The sequence below is a fragment of the Cibotium barometz genome, chromosome 63 (genome assembly GCF_041138505.1).
Source record: "Cibotium barometz isolate CiBa-2024 chromosome 63, ASM4113850v1, whole genome shotgun sequence".
NCBI classification, from domain to species: Eukaryota; Viridiplantae; Streptophyta; class Polypodiopsida; order Cyatheales; family Cibotiaceae; genus Cibotium; species Cibotium barometz.
The window spans coordinates 11,297,281-11,314,072 of record NC_141108.1 but is presented as its reverse complement, the minus strand read 5'-3'; the positions used below and the strand labels follow the sequence as shown (position 1 = coordinate 11,314,072).

The 16,792-nt window shown below is 42.0% G+C and overlaps 1 protein-coding gene across 2 annotated transcripts; it reads left to right on the top strand.

The window, feature by feature from the left end:
* The first annotated feature begins 513 nt into the window (after positions 1-513).
* On the top strand, positions 514-7,202 carry LOC147603679 (aspartokinase 2, chloroplastic-like). Of its 2 annotated transcripts, none has more exons than XM_086796256.1 (13): positions 514-1,196; positions 2,312-2,394; positions 2,480-2,520; positions 2,627-2,781; positions 3,837-3,989; positions 4,091-4,186; positions 4,993-5,109; positions 5,494-5,613; positions 5,714-5,806; positions 5,918-6,040; positions 6,159-6,275; positions 6,544-6,606; positions 6,709-7,202. In XM_086796256.1, exons 1-13 carry the CDS (start codon positions 708-710, stop codon positions 6,859-6,861), a joined length of 1,803 nt encoding a protein of 600 aa, XP_086652382.1. In that variant the 5' UTR covers positions 514-707; the 3' UTR covers positions 6,862-7,202. The 2 variants fall into 2 exon arrangements, with proteins under 2 accessions (XP_086652382.1, XP_086652383.1); XM_086796257.1 differs by having other exon boundaries at positions 516-1,196; positions 5,918-6,034.
* The last annotated feature ends 9,590 nt before the right edge of the window (positions 7,203-16,792 follow it).

Here is a 16,792-nt window from a genome sequence, read left to right as displayed (position 1 = left end):
AAGTTTGGACCAAAAACTCTAAGGTGGTACCGTAAAGAAAAACAAGTTGATCATACTTTTGTTGCCTTTATAGAAAACCCGATTGGAACCAGACCCACTGTTAAAGTTTGGTCCAAGAAAGGGGGAATGTTGGAAAAACAGTCCCCTCGTGGATGCACTACAGAAGCTATGATGGAGGCTAGCATACTTTTGGGGTATCAGATATCTTGGGAAGAGTCCAGTTTTGTGTTGGAAGAAGAGAGATGGGAATTTTTGTGTAAAATTCTAAATGAAGTTGAGACAGAGTAGTAAATACGGATATTGTAGCCCTGACTTGGTTGTATTGCAGCTTTTGAACAGTTTCAGTTAATATATACAATTATTATTGATCCCAAAAAAGGAAAGAAAGACATATATAATTATTGAAAGAAAGATCAAAGTTATAGCGTGATGAACTAAGGGTTAATTTTTATTTAAGGCTTATTTGTGTCTTTTGATGACCTTATTTCAAAGGTTAGTGCCAAACTAAAATAAGGCACTTAGAACCATACAAAAAACATGTGAGATTTCCCAGGAAGTGGGGGACCACCGTTCGAGGCGGTACACATACAAGCAGAGGCGTGGGGATCACATTTCTTTGCCATCTAGGGTTTCTGGGTGCAGAGCTTCTTCTACACAGCCCGTGAGCCAGGGCTCCGCAGCTCAAGAAAAAGAAGACGACGACGAAGATGGCGGGGGAGGCCCTTGCAGCAGCTTGTGCCTCTGCCTCTCTTGCCCAACCCTCCATGCACCCCTCCTCCAATCTGCAGACATCACAGTGCACCCTGCACTTCAGCTCAAGATTCTCAATCAACGGCCGAGATCTCTCACGCCTGAGCTCGAGATTCGCTCTCAACGGCCGGAATTTTGCCTCTCCTGCATGCTATTGTAGAGTTTGCAGGTGCCCTCCAGGGTTTGGCCTCAGAAGAGCCCTGAACCCTGTCCGATGTGAGAGCGGCATTTCCGCTGTAGTGGAGAAACCTGATGCTGGAGATACCCTCTCGGATGTGAAATCTCTCTCCTCCCAGCAATTCACTATTGTCATGAAGTTCGGAGGGTCCTCGGTGGCTTCTGCTGCGAGAATGCGGGAGGTAGCTGACCTGATTCTGAGATTTCCAGAAGAAAAGCCCATCATAGTCCTGTCTGCAATGGGAAAGACTACCAACAACCTCCTTCAGGTAGGGACTTCTGCTTCCTGGCCCTAATAGTTTTTGGCCATGCGTTTATAACTTTGTTGGTGCATTATCGCTGTAGCTGTGGTCATCATCTTATCATTGGGGTCGTCATCGTCATTATCCTTGTCATCATCATCATCATCATTGTTTTCGTCTATGTTATCGTTGTTGATCTTTATCATCATTGTCATTGTTGTTATCATCATTATCATCATAATTATTGTCATTGGGGTTGTCAGCATTATCAGCATTAGTCATATCATCATCTTCATCACCTTTTGTTGTTATCATCAATATCGCTACCACCATAGTACAATTGCAGGGCTTATTTTCGGTAGTTATCCTGCGTTTTATCATTTGGTGATCATACGCAAGATTTCATTTTCCAGTTTGCAAAATCTGTATGCACATAAAACAGTCACAATGTGCCGAGCTTGTAACTGCATATGTGAGTACACTTTGCTCACTTGTATCGACATGTTCTGCATTTGCATTTGCAGTACCACTTGATTTGTGACATTCATTAGATGACCAACTTTTGGGCAGCATTTGCTGTGCTGCCAATTTGTACACCTGGGTTTGATCTCTTTTGTCTATCGGGTACATGGGTACAGCTAGGTACTTGTGCTGCCAATTTGTACACCTGGGTTTGATCTCTTTTGTCTATCGGGTACATGGGTACAGCTAGGTACTTGTGCACAAATTTTGGCCAAATGTGCCTTACAACATTCAAATTTATTTCCTCTTAGGTCATTAACAGTATCACAGAAGTCAATAGCCTAGCTACGGTGCCCATTAACTTATCAAATGTGGATTTGTCCCCCTCAACAGCTTAAAGGGCTATGTTAGGATTATGGAAACCTTACATGCACAAAAGCTATTTGTGGGTTTTACTTCTCTCTGTTGAAAGCCCTTTGTGTAATTTTTGAAGCTCTTGGGGGTTCTAAGCAATTGCCATTTATTAGATGTCTGTTACTGTACATATTGTGCACCTTTTGGGGGGGGGATTCACTGTGCGAAGTCTACTGGGCTATCTTAATGACTGCTATCACACACTACAAGCAGTAAACTGTTAAATGTTTAAAAGACCAAGTTCATTTACTAGCATATTGGCTCAGGCTGGGGAAATCGCGGTGAGCTGTGGAGTAGCAAAATCTTGTGCCATTAAGGAGCTCAATATTGTGAAAGAACTGCACCTTAGGTATGTATTTGTGTGCCTATTATGCTGATCTTGTGAGCATATTCAACCAATTGCTTTACACTAAACTTGCATTTGTTAACAACAGTACGGCGAATGAACTCCATGTGGATCTAGGAGTGATCACAGGCAAGTGGGGTTTCTCACATTAGTTCTTCAGCTATGTTTTTTTATAAAAGCAAAGAAGGAAATATGGGAGATTGTCTTTTGCTGGTCTAATTATCTTTAATTACAGACCTTTGTGAGGAGCTGAGTCAGCTGATGACTGGCATTGCTTTAATGAAAGAGTTGACCAATCGAACCAAGGATTATCTTGTGTCGTTTGGGGAGCGCCTGTCGACAAGAATTTTTGCTGCATACTTGCAACAGCGGGGTGTGAAGGCTAAACAGGTGAGGTAAAAGCTTATTGTTTCTTCTTAATAATTTTAGAGCTGAACTGGAAGTAAAGAAAGACTTCAATAGAGTTGATGAACTTACACTTCATGTTTGGACAGACATTGGAGTTAATGGTTGCACTTTTGAGTCGAAGTCTTTTTTAAAGTTTAGCTTTATGTTTGGTTCTGGCTGTTAAGTGCTTTAGGTCTAGAGTTTACAGTTCTCTGTTTTGCTATTTTGTGTTGTTGTTTAGTATCTCATCTCAAAAGGTTTCAGTTCTTATTAAGACGAAGTGTGTGTATGCTTTTGTGTGTGTGTTTTTTATTTTTTATTTATTAAAGTTTCTTTCATTCATGTAATTGTTTGTTTTGTTTTCTTGTTTCCTTGTTTCTTGTTTTTTTGTTTTTTTGTTTCTTTTTTGTTTGTTTTGTTTTGTTTGTTTGTTTTTGTTTTTTGTTTTTTGTTTTCTTTGTTAATGTCTTAATTAAAAGTCTTCGTTTGATATTATCTTTTGATTTCCTCTCCTTAGTAGCTAGGTTTGTTAGTTTATTTATTTTTGATCTTTCAAATGCTTTGTTTTTGCCTTCATCCTTCTTCACTATTATTTCTTTCTCAAATCTCTCAATTTGTAAGTTAAGATTTTTTTGACCTTAAGAAGTTATATATATATGTACAACCTTGATGTTTGTTAGCTTTGAAGCTCTAGATCTCTAAAAAGTAAAGTGACCTTGGCATTTGTTGTTATAGTTTTTCTGAATAAAGCTGCTACTTCTGTTGTTTAGCATTTTGCTTTCTATGTAATATTTCTATGCTTTTTGTGTCGACACTCATCAAAATCAAAGGGGGACTTGACTCAATGCAACCTCTTCCATTTGACTTTGTTTCTCTAGTGACATGCAATATTGATGCACCCTGTTTTTCATAAGTTGCTTGGGTCATGTATGGAAATTACACACCATTCTCAACGGGCATCAAACAGAACCTTGGTCTATAACGTTCCTCTTTCTGTTCAATTTTTGCTTCTTTATTTTTTTCATGTTTAGATTTTTTGTCTTACTTGTGTGTGGCAGTATGATGCATTTGACTTGGGCTTCATCACCACCGATGAATTCACTAATGCTGACATCCTAGAGGCAACATACCCTGCCGTGGCCAAGAGACTTTCCAGTGACTGGTCAAAAGATCCTGCTACAATCCCAATTGTCACTGGTTTTCTAGGAAAGGTATCTAATGCTTGTTATTGATTATAGGTCTCTCTGATCAATCTGTCATTAGACCATGTTAGCTGGTAGCAGGAAGTTCTGGTTGTATTTGTGTCATGCAGGGCCAGAAAACAGGTGCTATTACAACATTAGGAAGGGGTGGAAGTGACTTGACGGCCACAGCTATTGGAAAGGCACTGGGATTGAGAGAAATACAGGTACATTTGGGACGGATTTGAGCTCTCTCTCTCTCTCTCTCTCTCTCTCTCTCTCTCACATGCGTGCGCGCGCGCACACACACAAAAACAATCTGTATGATAAATCTAATTATACATGTTTTTTTTTTCAATTGGCCTCTGGCCCAAGATCCTCCCATAGTTACCAAATTTCACCGTCCGTAGGCGGCCGCCCATAGACGCTTATTTATCCACCCGTAGGGTGATGCCACCGTGGAAGCACCAAGGGGGGTTTGAACCCAGTACCTCTTGGTCCTAGGCAAACACCTTCACCACTTGAGCTATCACCTCATTGGCCTAATTATACATGTTTTTTTAATTGTGTCTGTTTTCATTTTTGTACATGTATTTTGAAATAAAAGAAAAGCGAGCATGTTCCTTTATATAAGAGTATTTTATACATTACCAGTATATCTTAAAATTCAATTAATAGTACCCAGGATACTTTCTATTTATAGTAGTATAATACTCTGAATTACAGTAGTTATATTTAATATATTGCTGTAACATCCTTTCATTATAATAAGGTTTTGTTATAATGTACAATTTATCATTAATATAAGTTTGTTTATTGTAATGTGTATTCTTAAATTATTACTATTTTTAAATAATTTTTTTGAGGACTAATATATTTTATTATTAAGTAGTACATTTTCTACGATGATAATAATAGTATTCATTAAAAAATTCAAATACGTGGTTGTGTGAGTTTCATGTCTCTTGTCTAGCTCCAAGGGAAGTGTGAATGTGCTGTGAGTCTAATGTTTTCTGTGAATTTAATGTAACAGGTGTGGAAGGATGTGGATGGTGTCTTGACATGCGATCCCAATATACACCCAGTTGCAACTCCTGTGCCTTTTTTGACATTTGATGAAGCAGCAGAGTTGGCCTACTTTGGTGCCCAGGTGCTTACACCACATTTAGTTGCATCAATGTTCCTAAGAGGTCTTAATGACACAAAAGAGGATTTGCATGCATTAAAAGTTAAGAGGCTGTTTTGTGTCTTAATTGCACAATTGATTTGCATATTTTACTTCCTTTATGGGGACCAAAAACCTGCTTCGCATATCCTAACTTCGCCATTTTTTGACCAACCGCCCAGCATTAGAGGGAGGCTATTTTTGTGTCTTAATTGCTCAATTGGTTTGCATTTTTTATTTTGCCTTTTCTTCCTTGGAGACTGGAAAGCTGCTTGGCACTCCTCACTTCACCTCTTTTTGACCAGCTGCTCAGCATTAGAGGAACAGCTGTTCTTGATATTTATTACAGTTTCTTTTTGGGTGGGCCAGGTGCTTCACCCCCAATCCATGAGACCTGCCAGGGAGGGGAATATTCCTGTTCGGGTCAAGAACTCTTACAATCCAGAGGCTTCTGGAACCCTGATCCAAAAATCACGGGACTTAAGCGAGGTTTTACTTTCTAAACAACCATATTATTCTGTTTGCTTTTAAAGTAATTTGTTTCATTAAGCATGTATTTTAAACAAGTTGCATTTGAAATTTGGAGCAGACTTTTCTGACAAGTATAGTGGTGAAACGGAATGTTACCATGTTGGATATTGTCAGCACTCGCATGCTGGGCCAGTTTGGCTTTCTTGCAAGGGTAATCATTCTTCCCATATCAGATATTCTTGGAATGACATTGGTGGCCGTCCGTGTAATTGCCTTGCTTTTCTTGCATTGTAAAAAGAGATTTTATGTGGGCATGTTTCAGGTCTTTACCATCTTTGAGAAGCTTGGCATCTCAGTGGATGTTGTGGCCACAAGTGAAGTCAGTATCTCACTTACTCTTGATCCTTCCAAATTATGGAGCAGAGAGCTTATTCAGCAGGCAAGTGTAGGTGTCCTGGACTTCCCAACTGGTTTGTGGTCATTCATGGTTGAAGAGTCTTTTCCCCACAGGCTCTTGAACTTGTTCCTGTGCCAGTCAAAGCTAATCGTTTCACACATGGCAGGAACTTGACCACATGGTGGAAGAGCTTGAGAAGATTGCTTTTGTCAAACTTTTGCAGAATCGATCCATTATTTCTCTGATTGGAAATGTTGAGCGCTCATCTCTTATCTTAGAAAAGGTATAGATTTCTATTGATTTGAAGCATTTGAATAAGCTATTTGAAAGGGAGGCTCAGTTTGAGTTCATTTTTGGGATGTATGTACGTATGTATGTATATATATATCCATATAGGGAAAAGAGTCCCTACTCATGTATACAACTGGAAAAAGGCCTCATATAGAGAACAACCCCCCCCCCCCCCCCCCCCCTCTCCCTTTCGCTGCCTCACCCCTCACAAACACACACGTATGTACATATAGTTGTTTAAATATGTTTCTCTCTGCCAGGTTTTCTGTGTCTTCAGGGAGAAGGGAGTGAATGTGCAAATGATTTCGCAAGGAGCATCGAAGGTGAGCTCTTTTTAAATTTCTAGGTGCCCGAGTACTTATTGCATAAGGACTTTCTGGTCAAAAGATGACCTGAAGAGTGCCGCCAATTGTTCCTTTGTTTAGGTAAATATCTCACTGATTGTGAATGACGAAGAAGCAGAGCAATGTGTGAAGGCCCTTCATGCGGCCTTCTTTGAAACAGCCAGATCTTTAAAGGATAATGGGAGTGCTTCAGGGTGCTCACTTGATGCTCTCTCTCTTTGTTCAGCTGAATAAGAGTCAAGATAATATGCTAATGATTTTTGGGTGCCCCCTTTTTGAATCATTTTTTCTATAGAAACCAGTTCTCACAAACACAACCATTCTTCAACATGAGTTCTCACATTCTAGGAGAATTTTGTCATCAGAGTATATGCAACACTTGCTCTGCAAGCGGCTCATTGTAGTGGCTGCACTGGATCGTGTCCATTAATGGATCCATCATTTAATACATTTATTTTATACTAGTATACCAAAAGATTCACGAGGGGATTGGTGTTTCATAAATCCCGGGGAAACTCTTTTGATGTTTGACTTTCCACGTCTAGAGTCAGCGTAAGTTTTTCTTTCATTTGTTAGTCTCTTGCCCCCACTGCAATTGGATAAGTAATTGCTCTTTGTTGATATACATGCCGTTTTACATTGTCCTCATGAATGTTCATGCCGTTTTACATTGTTGATATACATGCCGTTTTACATTGTCCTCATGAATGTTCATGCTCTGGTGATGCATACGCCCATAAATAAGAACTTAGGTATGACACACTTTTCTTTTACTGCTCTTTTAATGTTCCTTTGAGAGAGAGAGAGAGGGGGGGGGGGGGGGGGGGTGCGGGAGTCTACTAAGCACTTAGGTGAAGAAAAGCCTCCTTAATGGTTGTGGCAAAAGTGGTGTTTCTGAAACATGTGCCATGAAGCCCGTCATGAATATGTGAAGTGCCAAAGAGTGATAGGGACAGCTGGCAATCGAGGAGGGAGTGTTCTCTTTCTTACACTGCAAGGAAAGTTTTTTTTAATGTTGGAGTCTGATGGTGGTTGGGATTGTCAAGTCCTTGTTCGACTCATCCGTCAGACATCTGACCCATGAATACTAACCTACTACTCACCGTAACATTAGGCATGCGTGTCTCTTGTAACCGAATTGTAATGATACTTAGAAGTAGGGCCATTAATGACTATGAGATTGTTTTCTTGGAGGAAATCCTTCAAAGTCTCTTCTTTCTTTGCTTCTTCATTCTTCTTCTTGCTTCTTGGGGGCCCTTCTGAGTTTAAAGAATCTAGTGGTGCAAATTTTGGGACGAGCTTATTTATTAGATCCTGCTATGCCTCAGAGAGAGTATTCAACAAATCTTCCTTCATACGCTTAACCATCTCCTCTAGCACCCCTCTTGCACTCCTATTCAATGAAAATGCCCTGGCCTTCTTTAGCAATGCTCTTAAGCCCATACTCAAGGTAAGCTCTGGCAAAGCTTCTCCAAATGTGCTGGCATTTACCTTGGAGCTCCATATTCTCCTTGCTCTGATTATGATTTCCATCTGAATCTTCAAGAGAGATTTTAGCTCTTTAGCCAGGGTAACGACAAGTTTCATCTGTCTTCCTCTGTCACACCCGGGCCAATTATTTCAATTTTGACTTGTGCTAAGATGGTGAGTGTCTTAGCACTCAGAGATGCATCAAAACCCTCTGTAAATCCTTCTTATGTGCTAAGCTCTTCTTTTTGTGTTTCTCCGCTTCACCCTTTTAGCTTTCTCGCCCTTGTCACCCTTAGCTTTCTCGCTCTTTGCCTTCTTGGAGGCAACCTTCTCAGATTTGCAACCTCAAACATCTGTGCTAAACATCAACTGATAGATAAACTCTAAAACCACCTATGATGGTGCATTTGTGGTTTTGTTTGGTAATCTCTTGCAACCTCTTCTACTATCTTATTCTTTTCTGGGTACAAAGATATCTTGTTATAGGGCGAGTCCCCTTGCTCTTTGCTTCTAAGATTTGCATGGGTTTTTCCATTACAAAAAGAGGATGAATCTGCACAACACCAAAACCTACTAAAAGACAAGTGAAGTGTGAGATTATGCTCATGCATCTTCTAAATGGCAATCGTGTATAGAAAGTAGTAATACGTCGTGATGAGTAGTGTCAGGAAAAAACCGTCCTTTAGTGTAATTTTCATGGCTCAAATTGAGAAAAATAGGTATCTGACGGTGGTGATGAGGACTTAAAGTAGTAATCATTGCATGCGGATTGCACGACAAGGTATTGGATTTTCTTGAAGTATCCATTCATCATCTACAAGTGTGAACTTAACACAACCAATGCCACATGTCTTTATCTTATTTGCTCTTGCCTTTGAATCCTTGGTGTGTTGGTCCACTCGGCCGTACTTGATCTTATCGTTGGTTCCTCAACTTGGTCACTCAAGCTACCTTTGCGGTATAGGCCTCCTTAATTTCCAAAAACCTGCAAGATATTTCAACTCATAGTCCTATTAATGTGTAAACATGATGGATCTTGTAAGGACTAGACCATGGGAATATGAAGTCCTCCTTGAGCCTAGCCTTGAAAAGGACCAAGCCCCCCTCAACAAACTCACAAGGTTTGATCATCCTCCCTAGTCTAAATGATCTAACGAGTCCATGCCCCTCGTACTCTAAGGTCTCATTTAACCTGGAAAGTTGCTAGAGTCATTGCAAAGAAACTTGTAACATCATTGCTGTGATGTTGACTCACATACTTGAGATTTGCAATTCTAAAGGCACTAGTACCTCCGTCACAATGTGTAACCTACACTGACCTTGTAGGCTATCCTATATACCCACAAAGCATCTAGCAGTCTCCTATCCTAGTTATGGTGGGGGGGGGGGGGGGGGGGGGTTATCCTATACTATTGTGTTAATATACCCTTTAAAGTTTACATGTATGATAGTATGTGGTAGACTCTTATAGGACAATCATAAACTCCTTGACCAATACCTTTATATCATTGTTAATGAAATATGTGCCATGATTAGTAACTATCTCGATTACATCCAAACCAAGTGACAATGGAGTCGAGACTAGAGCTTTTGGATTCGAACACCAACTCTAGAGTGGTCATGGGGACACTCAGAACTCAACTCAGCCTTGGAACTTCACACACTCACACTCTGCTCTCGCACTGCTAAGTCACTCTCTCACTCCCTCTCTCTCTCACACACATCATGTTTCTTAAAACATAGACATAGCATTCCAAGTCAACACATTTACGGAGGGTACTTAGAGATAAAGTGAGTCGCAACATTGCTCTTTGATAAATGTATTACTTCTAGAATCGGTAAAAATTCATCAGTACAAATTCACTACAGAGCAACTGCTCAAGACATGCCTGAAAATCTCCTAAGAACTACGACTATAGCATGGTTCACATCACTGGATGTGTTCACAAGTTTTGACTCTCACTGGCATGCGCTTCTGCAACCTTCAGCTCTCTCTCTCTCTCTCTCTCTCTCTCTCTCTCTCTCTCTCACACACACACACACACACACACACACACACACACACACACACACACACACACCTTGCACCATCCTTTTAAGCTCGGGCTTCTTGATCTTGGCAACGGCTACCTCGGTGGTTACAGCCCACCATCTTCACACATGCAGTACCAAGGTGGTGCTCATGACATGGAAGGTGGTCAAACTGAGTGCTCTGCTGTCACACTGAGCTGTTGGTCGCAACACCTGGCAAGCCCGGTGCTAGAGCTTCTGCTCCGGAACCTGTTCCCTTGGTAAATTTTTCTTTGAATTTCATAAACATCTCTGGAGTAGTGTAGTTTGGAACATACACATTATCAGAGTAAGTTGTGTGCTTCTGCATTTTCTTTTGTTTGTCCGCTTGCTCTCTTGAACACCCAAGACCCCTGTGGTTGGTTTGTAGAGTCCGTAGATCGAACATTGTCACCGTGGGGTTTTCCCTAGGATCTTGTTTTTTGCCATTGGTATTGGATTCCACTCGACCTATATAGCTTCTTCGTACTCTTTCGGATGCTCTGGAAGTGGGCTTTGTGCTTTTTTCGCATTTGGGTCTCTGGTGTCCCACTTCTAGACATTGTTGCTACTTGGTGATTGCATCCTTGGTGTGTGCAATTTCCTCCCCTCCAGAGTCTGAGAGAACAAGAATTGAGAACATGGATGTTCCGGAGGAAGGGTTTTCCTGATCAGTATGGATTTTATTCTCTCTGCATTTTTGAAGTATTGTGGTAGTTCCTTGTTGTCCTTCAGTAACTCCGAGAACATCACATGAGAGGTTTCAAAAAATGGGTTATTTGTGCTGGCCCATGGAGCAGTCGAGCTATTGACCAATCGGTCTTTTAGGCACTCATTTTCTTTATTCACGGCATAGTTGGCGTCATGCAATTTCCAGACCTCAACTAGCAGCTCTCCGCGCTCTTTTCTTGGCACACCGGACGACAACATCTTTGTGCTTTGTGTGGCTAGTTCCGCATCGGCCTTCACCTTGGGCAATTTTTGTTTGGAGGCTGGTGACCTCTTCTTTTGCTTCCTATAGCTTTAGCTTCCACTGCAATCTCGTTTTTTGGGTCTGCTATACTTTTTCTGCCATTGGTCGTGCCTCTTCTATCTGCCTCTGGAGGGCTATTTTGTATTCTTCTAGTCACTAGGCCTCTCTCTCTTCTGAGTTGGTCTTCGTTTTGCAAATGGTGTTGCATTTCCAATTCAAGGGAATTCAGCTCACTGATTATGTCCATTTCAAATTTTGTGCTTTTCTCTAACTTTTCCTTGTATTCTTCTGCTTGTGCTTTTACTTTGTCTCTCACTTCATAGGCTTCTCTCAGAGTTTTTGCATATTCCTGGGTGGGTGTGGCATCCTGCAATTCCTGTTGTAATTCCTTATTTCTTTTTGCTAGTTTCTTAGCCTCCTTCTCCCAGTGAGTTGCTTTCCAAGTTGTGGACTTTAGGGCTTGCACTAAGTTCTACTCCTCAATTTCTGTTTGTCTCTCCTTTCCGAAAGTGCTTGGCTTGGGGGATCCTTGGCTTGCAAGCTATTGCTTCTATTGTTGTTGTTGTTTTTGCTGTTGTTGCTGGTGTGGCTATTGCTGTTGCTCGTTGTCTGCATCATCATCTTCATCTAGGTCATGAATGACCTCTTGAGCTTTACAAGCCATTTGATTTTGTATTTCAATCAATGCTTTAGGGCTTGGTCCCACACCTTGCTGAGTCTAGCCTTTGCCGTTTTTATAATTGCTATTTTAGCATCAAGCGAAAGGCACATTATCTCTTCTTCCTCGTGGTTCTTCAAGGCTTGGATCTCCGTCTGGGCGACTGCTAATGTTGTAGTGCTCTCCAACACTTCTTCCTTTAGCCCTTGGATGGTGTCACCCCAAACCGTTGGCTGGCTTCTAGGCTTCAGCTAGTTCTGTCGCCCTGAGTCTCTCCACCTGAGCTTGGAGCATGTTTTTCTCGCTGGTGGTGAGGGTTCCAATTTTCCCTTCACTTAGCTCTTTTTGTTGGACCAAGGCCTTCTCTGCCATGGCAAGTTTATTCCGCATCTCCACATTATATGCTGAGCCATGATTTGTGCTTTGTTCTCCAAATCCCTAGCTTTGTTTGTAGCTTTTGTGAGCAGCACGTGTTGATGATTTAGGGCACACATTCGGTGAATCGTGTTCCGGGCCTTTGATTCATATTCCTCCACTGCAGTGATGGCTTGAGACAGAATGTTTTGGGCCACAATCATCAGCCCTTTGTTCATGCTCATAGCTTGCCACCCAAGGCCGAAGTTCTGGTGGTACAAAAAGTTCTGCCCCTGCAGACATCTTGCTCTTCTGTGCTTCCTCTTCTCTCTTTTTCTGATGTTCTCCTTCTCTTTTCTTTTTCTCTTCCTCCTCATTTCTTTTCTCCTCTTCCAGCTTCCTCTTCTTTTCTGCTTCTGCACCAGCTTCTTGCTTCTGTCTCTCCTCCAGTTGCCTTTTCCTTTCTTCCTCTGCTTTCTGTTTCTTTATTTCTTCTGGGTCTGGCAACATGTCTTCATCCACTCTGTGCTCTCTTTTTTGTTGCTTTTCTGGGCTATTTTCTGCCATTCTTCTTCATCATTCACATCATCTTTGAACCTATTGAAAGTCACTTTGGTGGACTTCGAGGATCCTCCGTCTTTGTGGTGTGAGTGGTCCACATTGGATTCTCAAGACCTGAGATCAACGGACCTAGCAGCATGTGCGATTGCCCTTAAGTGTGCGTGCACCACCGTCGGCTATTTTTCTTTGGCCCATGTGGCTGCCTGCTTTGCCAAATTTTCCTTATAGATGGCAGCCCAATTTATCTTCTCTCCTGCTTTTGCTGCTCTTGAGAAGCCTATAGTTTTTGTTTGACATGTCCTTTGGCTTTCCCACATTACATTTTGTAAGAAGAGGATGACTTGTTCTCTCCGAGTCTCATCTGCCACACATCCTCCACTTGGTGCATGTTGCTTGTCTTCGGGATCTCTTCCTCCACCCTGGGCTTCATGTTAGTGTCCACCAATGCACCATCCATCGGTAGCCCTAGTGCGTGGTGTACTGCGATCTCTGAGATTTTTATGGGATCCTTCCTCTCCATGTGCACAGTGTTTGTCTCCAAAAATTGATTGATTAGCTTGCCCCCATTCTTGGGTTCCTGCAAGTCCTCCCATTGGCGATTCAATAGATTTTCGAAGCCACACTTCCTCGCCCACTCATGGTGGTCCTTCTTTCTCATGTCAGCTTTTGTCTGGCCTTAGAGTCTGCTGACTTTTGGCATGGCTCTATCTTCTGAGAGAGTGTTGTGAATTGGTGAGAAATCTCTGAGCAAGAAAGCAAGTTGAGAATGTGCGCGTTTGGGCTCATTGTGCTCTTTTTGGTGATGCTTTTTTCTCTTTCCTTCCTTTCTTGGGGCGTTGTCATTTTTGGCTTCCCGCTTTTTGATGTGACTTGACCCTTGATTCGTATCATTCCCACAGTCTTGGCTTAAAGGCATTAAACTTTTCTCCCCGTCTCCCCGCCTTACCGTTACATGTGGAGTTTTAATGATATTGTGACAGCTATCCTCCTTGCAGTCACTTATGTCAACATCGTGGCCATTTGTATTGCTGACATGGATCTGGTTGGCGTACACTTGGTTGTTTGCTTCTTTGCTGAGACCTAGCCTTGTTTGGTTGTGGAATTGTGATCTTTCGCGGACTCGCCACTACCCTTACAGACTTCCTCCCCGCGGCTTTGTTGCTTTTTGGGTTTTTTGTGTCAATTTTTGCTAGTGAAATCATGCCACAGTAGATGCTCCGGACAGGCTCATTGTCCTCCACTTGTTCTTCTTCTGGTGTGACTACCACTAGTTGGCCCATGTACTTTCTCATTCTGAAGCCGTTCACTGTTTTGGGAGAAGGTATGCTACCCAAGGTTTCTAATGTAAAGGCGTTTTGACTGACTAGGTTTTTCACCACCATGAATGGCCCTATCCATTGGATCTTGAATTTTCCAGGGTGCGAGCCCACCAACTTGGAGTTGTAGACCAATACCATGTCCCCTTGCTTGAAAATTTTATGCTTACGATGCCTGTCAATCCAGGCTTTCCTTCTCCGCTCTGCACTATCTTAGCCTGTAGTAGTAAGGCTAGGAGCTCATGTATTCTATGCTCCCAGGATTCTCCCAATGGTAGCTTTTCTTGGTGGATGGCCACTCTCAGACTGGGCACCACAAATTGCCTCCAACCCGTAAACTAGTTTGAATGGTGTTTGCCCCGTTGAGACTTTGTAAGATGTGGGGAATGCCCATAGGGCAGCATCTAGCTTCTGGTCCCCAATCATTTTTGTTGGCATTTATGATCTTCTTTAAAGTTTTTGTCAGAACCTTATTGGTAGATTCCGCCTGGCCATTGCACTATGGGCAATAGGTTGACTTCTTGGATTGATGAGGTACCTTTCCATCAACCCTTTTCTTGTTCATGAAATGTGGTCACTGACTATTTCCATCGGCAATCCATGCCTAGCAAATAATATCCTTGAAGAGGAACTTCACCACCTCTTTTGCGGAATTGCTTTTCAAATCTTTGGCTTTCGGCCATTTGGTGAAATAGTCAGTTGCCACAATGATGTATTCACACCAGTTGCCTTTCGTGGTGGGGGTGGCTTGATTGGTCCCACACTTCATGAATGGAAATGGCGAGAGTATGGGTGAGATGAGAAATCTATCAGAATCACTAGGTTGACCCATCCGTTTTGTTGACAGACATCACATTGCTTTGCTTCATTGTTGGCATCCTTCATGACCATTGGCCACCAAAGGTTTGCTTGCAAAATTTTCCAGGCTGTGATTTCTCCGCCCATGTGTCCTCCGGTTATGCCACATGTGCGCTTCCCTCAATACCGCTTGCTACTTATGGTCTAGGACACACCTTTGTAGAATCTGGTCTATGCGTCTTGCTACTTATGGTCTGGGACACACCTTTGTAGAATCTGGTCTATGCCTCTTTTGTAGAGCTGCCCGATCAGTGTGAAGTTTCTACTCCTCAAGGTGATTCTTTTCTTTCTGTCAAAGCAGTGTACCTTTCAAGAATGTTCCATCCTCTAGAAACCGCATCATATCATAATACCACTTCTCTCTTGCTTTTGCAGCTGCTATTGTGAATAGGTTGGTATCTAGGAGTTGGTCATCCACACCATCTAGAGCTGGTTCTCCGGAATCCAGTCTAGATAGAAAGTCCACCACTGCATTTTCTCTTCTGAGCATGTGTTGGATGGTGAGCTCAAATTCTTGAAGCAGGAGCATCCACCTTGCCATCTTTCCCACCAAAAAAGTTTTGTTCACTAGATAAATCAGGGCTTGATGGTCCACATGGGAAAAAAAATTGTTTCCCAAGAGGTAGTGTCAGAACTTGTTCACATCATATATCATTGAGAGAGCTTCCCACTCTATTGTACTATAGTTCCTTTCTACCCTTGTGAGGGCTTTGCTTGTATAGTGAATAGGTTGCATGTACCCCTCTTGCTTCTCTTGCATCAGTGTGCTGCCCACTACTTTGTCTGAGAGGCATTTACATATACATGGAATATCTCATTCTAGCCTGGGGGGTGGTAACCCCTGGTACAGTTGAAACCATTCTTTTAAGCCATTGGAATGCTTTTTGACACTCTGTATTCCATTTATACTTTGCATCTTTCTTGGTAAGTGCATACAATGGGTTGGCCACATGTGCTAAATATTTTAAGAATCTAGCATGCCACTTGACCTTACCAAGGAACCTCTCAAGTTGCTTGATGTTCTATGGAGCATACATAATGGATATGGCCTCCGCTTTAGCAGGATCTATGGCCAATCCTTGGGCCGACACTATGTGTCCTAACAAAGTTCTTGATTTTACTGCAAATGCACACTTGGCTGGATTTAGCTTTAGCCTTGTATCTATGGATCTCTATAGACATAGCCTCAAATGATAGATTTGCTTTGCCTTATCCCCACCATGGATACACTAAAATCATCCACAAAGGTTTTCATGAAGTCTGTCAAGTAATCATAGAAAATCTTTTGCACCATTCTTTGAAAAGTTTTCGGTGCATTCTTCAAGCCGAACATCATGATAGTTGCCATGAAGACACCCCATTAAGTGATGAAGGATGTTTTCTCCCTATCTTCTGGCGCCATTTTTACTTGTTTGTACCCACTGAATCCATCTAGAAATGAGTACATTTCCTTTCTTGCCACCTCATCCAGCAAGGAGTCCGTTGAACAGAAGTGGAAAGGGATCCGAGGTAGTTGCCGCATTTAGCTTGAGGTAGTCCACAAATTCTGATCTTCATGTTCTTTTTGGGGACTACCACAATTGGGGATATCCAAGTAGATTTCTCTACTGGTGCAATGAAACCCACTCTTAGCAGTCTGTCAATTTCTTCTTTGACTTGTTTGGCATAGTTAGGGTTCATGCTGCACCTCTGCTGTCTGGCTGGTATGGCTCTTTCTCTCAAATTTATGCTGCGTTGGAAGAATTTAGGGTCAATGCCCTCCATGTACTCATACGACCAAGAAAAGACATCTTGGTATCCCTTCAGTAAGGACACCAACTCTTGCTTGAATTCTTCTTCCAATTCTAGACTAATCTTCACCGGCTTTTCTTCTTTTTCATTTCCCAGGTTCACCTCTTTTGGTCTGTCAAGGCTTACTTTTGCAAC